General features: G+C 39.2%; 1 protein-coding gene across 5 annotated transcripts in view; it reads left to right on the top strand.

Moving 5' to 3' along the window:
* Positions 1-12484, top strand: part of CLIP4 (CAP-Gly domain containing linker protein family member 4) — a 73973-nt gene that overhangs the window by 38378 nt on the left and 23111 nt on the right. For all 5 annotated transcript variants that reach the window (XM_049696322.1, XM_033425211.2, XM_004268176.3 and 2 more), the window contains exons 9-12: positions 1868-2008; positions 7397-7486; positions 8304-8447; positions 11994-12128. In XM_049696322.1, the coding sequence (XP_049552279.1) occupies positions 1868-2008; positions 7397-7486; positions 8304-8447; positions 11994-12128 (510 nt within the window). The remainder of the gene's footprint in view (positions 1-1867; positions 2009-7396; positions 7487-8303; positions 8448-11993; positions 12129-12484) is intronic.

Raw genomic sequence — 12484 nt, 5'->3', positions numbered from 1 at the left:
TAGTTTTGGTTTTCCCAAATGATTTAGTTAATTTAAAAAAAAAAAAACAAGGAGAAAGAGCTATGTAGTTCATTCATTGAACGATATTATTGTGACATTAATGACACAGGTTTGAAAAATAATTTATGGTCTGCGCTCAAATATGTTTTGGTTTTCTATTTTTTACAGTCCTTCCTATATCCACACATACAACTTTTCACAGATATAATCATAATGTAATCAAACATACAACTCAATTTTTGTTCTCTTGATTTACTTTTCATATATTTCTATATTTCTACATAATCTTTATTGTTTTACTTATTAACAGTGATGTCATAGTTCATAAACATAGTGGATTCATTTATTCTATTGCCAAGTAATTGTTTTCTCCTACATATAGTATTGCAGTGATGATATACTCAGGTATGCAGTCTTTTCCTCCTATTTGGATTATTTTCTCGTAAATTAATTTCCAAAAGTATGATTGGGTTTTAATAGTAAACTAGAAATTGCTTTGGCTCTTGAAGTCTATCTTCTCCTTATAATATGCAAACGTAAGTTTGTAACCTTGTTCACACTTCTTAAGTATAAGTATTTCCTTATAATTAATGCCATAAAGTAAATTAGGTCAGAATTTTTGTCTTCAAGTAAGATTTTACAAATTTACATCCCACAGTATAAAATAATTTATTTCTTCAAACCCTTGGCAACACTGGATGTAATCATCATCAAGCTTGAGTGCGTGTATGTGTGTGCATGTGTGTGTATTTGGCAAGGAAAATAATTTAGAGAAAAAAATAGAAAGCGAATCTGATAGGCGGGAGACAGAAGAGAGAAAACATTGTGGAGAAGTCAAAAGAGCTAGGAAAATCAGGAGGAAGGATTGTAGAATCTGATGGAGGAAAGAATTTTGAGATTAGCAGAAAAGTAGTATAGTTTGCACTTGTTAGCTATAAACAAAGAACTCACTTTTTGTAATCTTGAGCATTTCATCAAACCTATTTTAAAACAAGTTGTTTTAATGTATTACATTTTAGTCATAATGTGTCTTTGTTAGATTAGGCGTAAACACTGAATGGTAGTGTATAATGTACATATTATGTCTTTATTTTTTCTTCTTAAATTTCTTAGCCAAATAATCTTGGTATTTATAGTCCATATTCACTATTTCTAATGTCTGTGCATATTTATATATACTGTACTTTTATGCCTGGATAAATTTCTTTTTTAATGGAATTTTATACTCCTAGCTGCAGCAAACAGGCAGCCCCCTCCCCCTGTCCCCACATACCTTCCCACACAACACACACTGTATTGTTTCTGTTGTCAGTTGTCAGAAGCTGAGGGCTAAGCCTCTTGGGAAATTATGTTTTATACTCAAAAAGATTTTTTATATCCCTACTATGTGTAAGGCACTATAGTTAGGTACATTGGGGGAATGCAGAGATGAGTATTGGATTTTGTCTTCTAAAGTCTGGAAGATAGATAAAACATGAACATAAAAAGCTATAATATGGGAAAAAATATGTTCTAAGGAGCTATAGATAAAGGGACATGAGGAATAGTTTTTGTCCTATATAGTGCACTGTTATTTGCCAGTACTTAGAAATAATTATAATTCTCTTTTCCCTGAGTTTCACTTAGTGCCTTGTTACGTTATGTGCTTCTTGAATTATTGTGTATGTTGTTAGTCTTGACAACTAGATTGTAAACTCTCTGAGGGCAAGTACTGAGTGAGACGTACTTTTTCTCTGTCTCTCACTACAGGGCACCTAGTGGACACTAAAAAAGAACTTAAAGATTTATATTACTGAATGGCTGTACTTGTCCTTTTATTTGAAGTGCTTTTAATTGCTTAACACTAAAATTCTGCATTCTCTCTTAGGTATTTTTGCACCCCTTTCAAAGATAAGTAAAGCAAAAGATCGAAGGAAGAATACAGCACACACTCCTCCTACAAAAGCTGTACCTCTCGTCAGGTCCCAGAAAATTGATGTAGCGCATGTAACGTCAAAAGTACATACTGGTAGGTCAAACCAGAAAGTTTGATATCTTGTTCGTGTTTTACTTTTATCTGTGGAATGCCTTATATTTAAATTGCTTCACACTTTTTGGTTAGCTGCCTGTGAAACCTGCATTTAATAAAACCTGCAAAGTTCTTGGTTTATGATTTTAATCCCTGACAAGCGTTTTTCAGATTTGTTCCTTCCTTTTTTTCCCCTTCTATTTCCATACTTTTATCACCCCTAATCTAACCTCAAAGCTAGACTTCTATACCTCTGATAAGTATTTATGCAACACAACTAGTTTTATGTTTCTCACCTATTCAAGAATTTTAGTGACTTTTTTAATCAGAAAAAGTCTCAACTTTTGAAACTGGCTGTCAGAGACCTTTCTCTGATGGAGTCTCTTACTGCTTCGCAGCTGAGCTGTGGTTTGTCACGTCTCACTGTCTTTTGTGTACATGGTTCTCACTCTTCCCGTCATACTTTCCCTATCTCTCTGGGCAGTATTTGACTTCTGCCTGAGGTTTGAGTCATTCTTTACCTCCTTACTCACATCCTGTTTCTCCATGAAAACCTCCGTGATGACCCTGCTCACTTCGATCTCCTCGTTCTCTAATTTCGTATACACTCTAATCCGTACCAGCCTGTTGCTATTTGTTATCTTGGGTTTTGTCCTCTGATTGCTTTATTTGGGCAGATCTTCTATTCTGTTAGAAAAATCTTCAACTTTAAATGGACTGTGAGAGCATTTTGTACTTCCGTATTCACTGTAGCACATGGCACAGAATAGGTGCTTAATAAATACTTGCTAACTCATCAATGACTGAAGCAGAAAGGCACTCTACCACGACTAAAGGATTTTGTCTACAAATTTGGTTGGCCTTTCTGCTCTGTTCCACTGGCCTATTTGAATATCCCTGTGTTAGTACTGCACTTCATAATTACTATAGTTTTTTTTTCTTTTCTTTTCTTTTTATTTTTTTTGCGGTATGCGGGCCTCTCACTGTTGTGGCCTCTCCCATTGCGGAGCACAGGCTCCGGACACACAGGCTTAGCGGCCATGGCTCACGGGCCCAGCCGCTCCATGGCATGTGGGATCTTCCCGGACCGGGGCACGAACCTGTGTCCCCCGCATCGGCAGGTGGACTCTCAATGACTGCGCCACCAGGGAAGCCCTATAGTTTTTTTAAAAAATAAATCTTGATATCTAGTAGAGGAAAGCCTCCTATCTTTTTCTTGCACAGTGTCCTGTTTGGCCCTTATACATCAAACTTCCTTATAAATTTTAGAATAAGTTGTTAAGTTTCTTTCAAAAAAATGTGTTGAGAGAGGGATGGGGGGCTGGGTGAAATAGGTGAAGGGAATTAAGAGGCAGAAACTTGTAGTTAAGAAATAAGTCACGGGGATGGAACCTACAGCATAGGGAACATGGTCAGTAATGTTGTAATAACTTTGTAGTGACAGAGGTAACTAGACTTATTGTGGTGATCAATTCATAATGTATATAAATGTCGAATCACTATGTTGTACACCTGAAGCTAATATAATATTTATGTCAACTACACTTCAATTAGAAAAATAAAAAGGAAAAATAAATAAATAAGGTGATAAATATATCTCTAGGGCAAGAAAATATTATTTTGCAAGTACAAACTGGAATTATATCTCAAAAAAGTACTTGTCACAAAATTAAAGTTTTTTTTGCTCCTTAAGAGAAAGTTAACTTTTAGACAGATAAATTAACAAATTATGTTAATGTTATTTTTAGTGTCAAAAAATAAAAATATCCGTTGAAGTTTTAGTTGGTGTTACATTTAAACCTTAAATCAGTTTGAGAACTGACATCTTTACAATATTCAGTCTTTTAATCGTAAGCTTGGGATATTGCTTTATTTAATTGGGTCCTTTAAAAATATCTCAATAAAATTTTATGATTTTCTCTACAGATATTTCATACTTGTTTTGTTAGGTTTATTCCTAGGTACTTTAGACTTTTTGATGCTCTTGTAAGTGGTATCCTTTTAACTTGAAACCCAGAAGTACACAGCAGAGATGGCAAGAAAGCTCAAAGAGAAGCCCTCTGTTTGTGGTCTGAGGAGCAGGAAAGGGGTCTCCTGCTACACAGAAAGTGGAGGAAGTCCCTGTTTTCTTTTGTGATTGCTCTTTTTTACGTCTTTGGTTCTTTCCCACCGCAGTCCCTAGGCAGTCCTGCATGTTGTAATAGCAGCAAGGGATGGCCACGCACCTAAAACCCCGAGGGAGGGGAACCCTTGTTTCTGGCCAGAGAAACTGTGGTCCCAAGAACAGGAATGGAATCCCCATTAGTTTTTCTTCTTTTTTCTTACTGCTTGGCCCCATAGGCAGAGTCAATCTCAAAAGGTTATATGACAGGGGCTTCCCTGGTGGCGCAGTGGTTAAGAATCCACCTGTCGATGCAGGAGACACGGGTTTGAGCCCTGGTCGGGGAAGATCCCACATGCCACAGAGCAACTAAGCCACAACTGCTGAGCCCGCATGCCACAACTACTGAAGCCCGTGTGCCTAGAGCCCGTGCTCCACAACAAGAGAAGCCACCACAGTGAGAAGCCTGCACACTGCAACGAAGAGTAGCCCCTGCTCGCCACAACTAGAGAAAGCCCACATGCACCAACAAAGACCCAACGCAGCCAAAAATAAAAATAAATAAAACAAACAAACAAGAAGGTTATATGACAGAGCAGGGAAATTAAAGCCTAGGCATTCTACCCAGAGTATCAGGAAGGGGTGCCTCTGGGAGCAGGAAAGTGTCAAGGAGACCGTGGTGAGGAAGGAGCTCAAGAAAGTGATCTCAGAATGGTGGGCTTACTGCCAGGTTGTGTGTGCATGCGTCTGACCACGGGCTTCGGTCTCCTGCACAGACCACTGCCCAGGTCTCAGACTGACTACTGGGTGGCTCAGCACACGAGACAGATCCCAAATAGGCTTTGGCAACTGAACTGACATTGGATCCACAGTCACAGAAGATGGGTAGGAACTGCCAGCCTGAAACTAACCGTCTGCTAACTGTCGAATGCCTGCTAAAACAGAACAGAGCAAAACAGTCAGCACTCTCCATCGAATTTAAGCAAGACCCAAAGTCCTGTAAAATAATGTTCATACTGTACAGGATACAGTGCAAGATTGCTCCAGATATGAAAAGCCAGGAAAATCTCACCAACTCTCAAGGAAAAGGACGATCAAAAGATGCCAACCCTGAGATTATACAGACATTTATCAGATAAAGATTTTAAAGAATATATTATAAGCCTCTAAGAATTAAGGGTGAACCCTCTTGAGACAAATGGAAAATTTCAGCAGAGACATGAAGGTATAAAAAAAGAACCAATAATTCATATACACACGCACACACACACACGAGTACAAGTAAAACTGAGGTAATCGAAGATTGGTGGATTGTAGCAATGTCGGTATCCTGGTTGTGCTTTTATGCTATAGTTTTGTAAAATGTCACCTTTGGGGAAAACGGTAAAGTGTACATGAGATCTCCCGATACTGTTTTTTACAACTGCCTATGAATTTCCAGTTATCTCAAAATTTTCAAATAAAAGGAAAGACTCAAACGGATACTTTAGGACTGAAAAATATAACTGAAAATAAGAAATTACTCTGTGAGTTGACTTCGCAGAGTCTCTCTCCCCCACCCCCAACCCAGTTTCTGCTGTTGTGGTTCTGGCCCTCACTGCTGGCCTCTGCTTCCAGTCTCTCCTCCTCTGGTTCCTTCTAAACTTTGGTGTCGGGGTAATGTTATTCACCTGTGACTGTTCATGCCAGTCCTCCTTTCCAAAGCCCATCAGAGGCTCATTCCCTACTGAAGAGCTCCAGTTCCTTTGCCAGCACCGTTACTCTCTAAGATTTTATTGTGGCCCATCTATCCAGGTTACTTCTCCTGTGTCCCCTGAAAATCCATTTTATTCCAGCCAAGCTACTCATCCTTCTCTGATCCTGTCTTTCTTTTAAGTTTTTTTTTTTCTTTTTGTCCATCCATAATGGCAACCTTCAGTTCTTTCTGATCATACCTCCAGTATTCACTGGAAGAAATCTGCCGTATCTCTCAAGACCCATATTGGAATGTGATCTTCTTGATGAGGCATTAATTTATCTTTATAACCATGATTATTGTCTCTTCCTTCTATGCTAGGGCTTATATCAAACATGTCCTCATATTATGGTTATTCATGTCTTTCTGCCACACCAAATTGAAAAGGTCTTCCTTTAGGGCTGGGACCATGGCTTGTTTTGTTTGCGACGCTCAGAGTGCCAAGCTCATTTCTTCACCCAGAACGCTTTGTAAGTGAGTAGAATTGGAATGGATGCTTGATGGAATTCGAAACTGGGTGGAGTCCATTAGGTTTCTTATTTACATAGTTTGGTTCTGTAGAATTGAAACAGAAGTCTTAATATTAAGTAGAGTATTATTCATGAGCTCTCTTTTAAAATCAGTGTTTTGGGGGAGTTGGGTGTAGTGAGAGTCGGGTAGTCATTCAGAGAGTACAGGGTTTCTTACTATCTGACTCTGACTTAAATGAATAATTGCTATAATGATTTGCAGAAATTTTTACCGCAAATTTACTATCTAAATAGACAGTCTGCTACAATGAATTTGCCTGCACACACCAGTGAAATCATGAGTTGTTTGCAGGTCTTAGTAAGTGTGCAGCCATCATAGCTGTATCAGGTTTGCTTTACATGCTAGCACTGTGCAGACACACTAAGGAGTGCCTTAAGTATCAGACACTTAGATAGCTGTGTTTTAAATGCTCTATATTATTTAGAATTCCTTAGTGGATTTTTAATTAGGTGGAAAAGATACTTTAGTGATATTTGGGGAAATTGATTGGGGTTTTCAGATGGGGTTAGGAATACATTCTTTTCTTTCCCCTTTAAATAATGAAACATTGGCCCCTGCCGTCTGTGAATTTATCATCCAGCGTGTTCTCAGAAGAGGATAAGATTTAGATAATGACGGAGGTCTGTACTTTAAAAAGCAAATACAGGGCTTCCGTGGTGGCGCAGTGGTTAAGAATCCACCTGCCAATGCAGGGGACACGGGTTCGAGCCCTGGTCCAGGAAGATCCCACATGCCGCGGAGCAAATAAGACCGTGCACCACAACTACTGAGCTCATGTAAACCACAACTACTGAAACCGGTGCGCCTAGAACCCATGCTCCGCAACGTGAGAAGCCCGCGCGCTGCATAGAAGGGTAGCCCCCGCTCGCCACAACTAGAGAAAGCCTGCGCGCAGCAACAAAGACCCAGTGCAGCCCCAAGTAAATAAATAAATAAAAATTTTTAAAAAAGGCAAATACGTATTTTTGTTTAATGTTAAACAAAATTCGTTCTTGCTGAAAGTGTTTTGTTTGTGTTCTAGGATTAATGACATCAAAAAAAGATAGTGCTTCAGAATCAACACTTTCATTGCCTCCTGGTGAAGAATTGAAAACTGGACCAGAGAAAGATGGTAATATAATTTATAACTTCTATTTTCAAAATTTAATTTACTGATTGAACTTTAAAATAATATAGTGATGTAGCTTATATGAGGCTAAAGTTTAAAGTTTGTAAGGGAAGAATCATTACAGTAAAAATTTATCCTTAAAAATCCCCTAAGCAGCTGATAATAAAGTGTATGTATATATATGTATATGTATATACACACACACACATATTTTTTTTGTATAAAATCCTGTATTGTGATTCTTATGTACACTTAAATTAGAGAATTACTGGACTAGATTAAGAGAATAAAAGGAAATTCCATAGTGTAGATGTCTTGATAACAGCATTTAAAGTTGCCTTTAGCTGTCAAATCATTGGGTGAATAGAGCACAAATAGAAAATTCAAAAGTATTCCTGCTTGCCTTCAGGTTAACTCAGAACATTTTAATATTAAGCTTTTGTTACCTTAAAAACACAGTAGTGTGTTTTTTATATAAATAAGATGTGATTCTACTAACTCATCTTAAGTGAGAAGTGAGAGACAGTGGTGGTTAGGATAGGTAGTTGGTCTAATTAGTGACGTGACAGCGCTCCCCTGTATGAGATTGCCGTCATATAGTGTGGGTCCTTTGCATCCTTAAAACTGCTTGGGCTGTAAAATCTTGTATGTATGAACTACAGTCTATTTTGATGAAATCAGGCGTTTAATTCAACATTAGTTAATCCACAACTGAGGAAGCTAAGTGGAGAGTTTCAGAAGGATTTACCTGGAAAAGCATCTCATTGGTTGACTTCTTATTTCCCACCCTCTGATGTGTTCTTTTCCTGTACCGTTTTAGTTACCCTGCTTGCATCCGTCAGCAGCTCCTCCTCTACATCTTCTTTGGAGCACAAGCAGAGTCACTCCAAGACACTGAATGCAAGTGGCAATAACAAGAAGACAATGAGCAAAAGCCCTTCTGTCTCATCTAGAGCCAGTGCCGGTATCTATGGCTTTTTCAACCAGGCTTTCTTGGTGTTTTTTATCTTGGTTTGTTTGTAAGTAGATTTGCTCTTTTTAAATGTGTAGAAGGAACCCTTGACTTCAGTCAGGTTGAACTACTTGTTCCTTCCCTGTCTCCCCCCAGCCCCCCACCTCCCTCCCCTTCGTCAGCACACTCTGGATCTCTGTGCCTTTCCCTCATGCTCCTACCATTTTTCCTTGTCTGGATTGACTTCTTCTCTTCCTCATGTATCTATGGACTCTAGCCCCTGTAAGGTTCGTATTAGAACTTTATGATAGATCTTCAGATACTTGGAAACTATACGGTCTGTTCTCTTTCTTTACTTATCTCTTTTCTAATCTAAACCTAATAATAATAACTAACATGTCAATACATGTTATTTACTATTTCAGGTACTATTAAAGGAATTTTACATACCTTATTTCATTTAATTCTCAAAATAAACCTATGGAGTAGGTACTATTATGATCATCTTCAATTTATGAATGAGGAAACCGAGGCTTAGGGAGGTTAGGCATCGGTGCACAGTGGCAGTTTCTAAGTGCACACCTGGGCTTCACCCGCAGGTCTATCTGATGCTTCGCTGCTACCAGAGTCCGCCTCTGTCTCAAGTACCTTCAGCTCTTCTTCATGCTGTAGGGTCCCCAGACCCTTCCCAGCCTGCTGGTAGAGAGCTGAACCACTGCCTCTCGGTACAAGTCCAGTCTGAGGCTACTCACGCAGTTTTGGTGACCACACTATGTCATTGGCTCAAACAGAGCCTTATGCCAAGTCTCTTCGTTTTGTGGCTTGACATAGGACTTTACATTTATTTTCATTTAATTTAATGTTTGAATTTTTATCCCTCTGAATTTTGTTTTTTACATCTTGTGTATAGCTTTTTCACACACTTTTGTGTTATCTTCTTATTTAAAAAGCATGCTTTCTCTATTTTTAGCCAAGTCATTGTTTAAAACTGTGTAGGAGAGGTTGACAGTGATTACCTTTTTAACTTGCTGTGAAGCCTGCATGATCCCATTCAGTCCACATTTCTTCAGTTATGTGTAAGGATATATAAAACACGTTTTCTTGTTGAAATCAACATATATATTGAATTTACTGCAGTTCAGTTATTTACCTGCATAGAAAGAAAATGAAGCCACTTTGGCAAAACTTATTTTTTATTTATTTATTTATTTTTTAAAAATTGTTTTATTTATTTATTTTTGGCTGTGTTGCGTCTTCGTTGCTGCGCACGGGCTTTCTCTAGTTGGGGCGAGCGGGGGCTGCTCTTCATTGTGGTGTGCGGGCTTCTCATTGCGGTGGCTTCTTGTTGCAGAGCATGGGCTCTAGGCGCGGGGACTTCAGTAGTTGTGGTGCACGGGCTCAGTAGTTGTGGCTCACAGGCTTAGTAGCTGTGGCACACGGGCTTAGCTGCTCTGCGACTTGTGGGATCCTCCCCGACCGGGGCTCGAACCCGTGTCCCCTGCATTGGCAGACGGACTCTTAACCACTGCGCCACCAGGGAAGCCCATAACTTATTTTTAATGAGCCTCATAGTAATTACTAGATTCTTTTTCTAATACTTTTAATACTTGAACCAATATTTTATTGTAGAAAATGTTCATGACAGGATTTCTTTTTCTCTTTAAGATACTTTATTATATGGGGGAAAAAACCCCAAACACTCAGTAGTAACACTGATGTAATAAAGTTAAAAGTTGAGGCCCTAAAAGTGGAGAACCTGGAAACTTTGCTTGAATATTTATTTTCTGAATAGGTTCCTCTTCCCTTGAAACCAGTTTCTCTTTAATGCTGTGAGGAACAGAGGTGAAAAGATGCAGTGATGTAGCGATCCCGTTTGTCCTCATTTTATTTACATTTTAAGGCCCTCTTCATTTGGAATTTGGGCTTTTGACATTGACTTGATTTTAAAATTTATGTGTGGGTATGGAATTATCTTTTTTACCCTTTATATAAGGGTATAGTTCTAGTGTGCCTACATACTTAACCTTTTTTTCTTTTTATAAATTTGAGGGGTTTGTGGACCTAAATAATAGTAGAGATGAAGAGAGTTATCAATTAGAGTGAGAAGGAGGTCCTTTTAAAAGGGGAGGGAGGTGTGTGAGAGAAAGTTCCGAACCCCAGAGATGTTTTCTTAAGAAAGTATTGCTAGAGTGAGCGGATATTCCGCTTTCTCTGTCCGTTTGCATTTGGGGTAGATGTGGACCGCAGAGGGTGGACATTTAGGGGAAGCTAAGGACAGAGGATTAAGGAGAAAGAGGAGCAGAGAGAAGAGATTGGGGGATGGGAGAGGTTGGGGAGGACGTCTGTGAGCTCAGCCCCACTGTAGTCCACGTTGAACTCTGTCCTTGGTCCCTTGTCTGCAGGCAGCGTGGGGACAGACGTGAGAGTTTCTGGTCACAGGGTCAGGGTTTTAAGTCAGGTGTGCCACTGACTCCTATGAACACCATGTCTTCATTAATTCCTGAGTTTGTTTCTTACCTATGATTATAATTCTCATGAAAAGCGCTTTGTAAACCATGAAGTGCTTGGGAAATGTTAGTTATTTTGAGGGCCAAGGACTTTTTAATGTACACTTGATCCAGACCTTCCTTCTCCCTGAGTTTGTGTTCCTCATTTGTTACCATGTGTTTAGTTTCTCCCTGTTAACAGTCTGACTTACCCTCTATCCCGCACCCTCATGCAGGGTTCCCTAGGCCTTCTCAGATGACAGCCACTCAAATCTGTTCATGGACTGATGGGAGAAGCCTCAGGGGCCCACCTCTTCTCTGTTACAATTGAACAGCTTTCAAGACAGTGTTTCTCCAGGACTTCTGATGCTCAGTAGCGGGAGTTGCAGGCTTTAGGTTTGAATCGAGGTCTGGGCAGGGAGTGCTTTTGTTTCTAATAAGGAAATCAATTTGGGGTTATTGGAATCTTACAGCAATTTCACTTTTAAATTACATTTATGTATGTATCATTTACACTGAGTCCCACTGAACTACTCTGATTCTAGCATTTTACTAGAATAGGGATGGGTGGACTATAGCCCATGGGGCAAATCCCGCCTACCACCTATTTTTGTAAATAAAGTTGTATTGGAACATGTTGTGCCCACTTTGTCTGTCTGCTTTTGTGCTATGACCGCAGAGTTGAGTAGTTGTGCAGAGTAGTATGGCTTGTAAAGCCTAAAATATTTACTATGAAGCCCTTTAGTCAGAACAGGTGTGCTGACCTCTGTTCTAGTAGAGCGTGCCACCAGGAAGTCAGATAAAGCTGGTACTTCACCAGGAGTCAAGTGTAAGCTCCTGTGGCAATGATTGTCTCAGGAAACCCTTCAAATTTCTTTTGAGTAGCGTCACTTCACATGTGAGAAACACAGCTTAGATGCTGTGTATAAGGAAAGGCAGCATATGTTGACATCTCCAACTAACTAGACTGGTTAGAATAAATAGTAGTTTTTTGGCTTATGTGCTTTTTGAGTTTCCCTTTGTTTTTTCTCTTTTCCTGCCCCATCCCCTTCCCCAACCAACCCCAAAACAGGTTTGAATTCCTCAGCAACATCTGTAGCAAGTAATGCACGCTGCGAAGGAGAACTCTGCCTTGGAGACAGGGTGTTGGTGGTAGGCCAGAGAATTGGTACCGTTAAGTTCTTTGGGACAACAAACTTCGCTCCAGGTAACTCATCTGTATAGTCTTTGCTCAACTGGAATTCTTTAGATAACAAAAGATTCAAAATTTTACATGTAAATAAAACTTATAGAGAATTCTTGATTCATAGTTCTTGTGGGTGGTGGCTGTGGCACAGAAAATGGAAAACATTGATTCAGATGCAGACTGTTTTTACTCAGGTTGATTGTTACTAATGAATTTTTCTTGCCATTTGTGTTTTAAATTGTCTACAGTTAAAGTTAGTTGTTACTCTCCAGTTTTACTCTCACTGATTGCCAAGTGTGCTAAATAACAGAGAAAACATTTTCGGATTAGATTTGTGCTAAGCATAATCTTGAAAATGAGTGGATAGTGCGTTTACT

This window comes from Orcinus orca, chromosome 13, assembly GCF_937001465.1.
Source record: "Orcinus orca chromosome 13, mOrcOrc1.1, whole genome shotgun sequence".
Lineage (NCBI taxonomy): Eukaryota > Metazoa > Chordata > Mammalia > Artiodactyla > Delphinidae > Orcinus > Orcinus orca.
The sequence above is the reverse complement of the archived record's forward strand: the minus strand, read 5'-3'. Positions and strand labels throughout refer to the sequence as shown.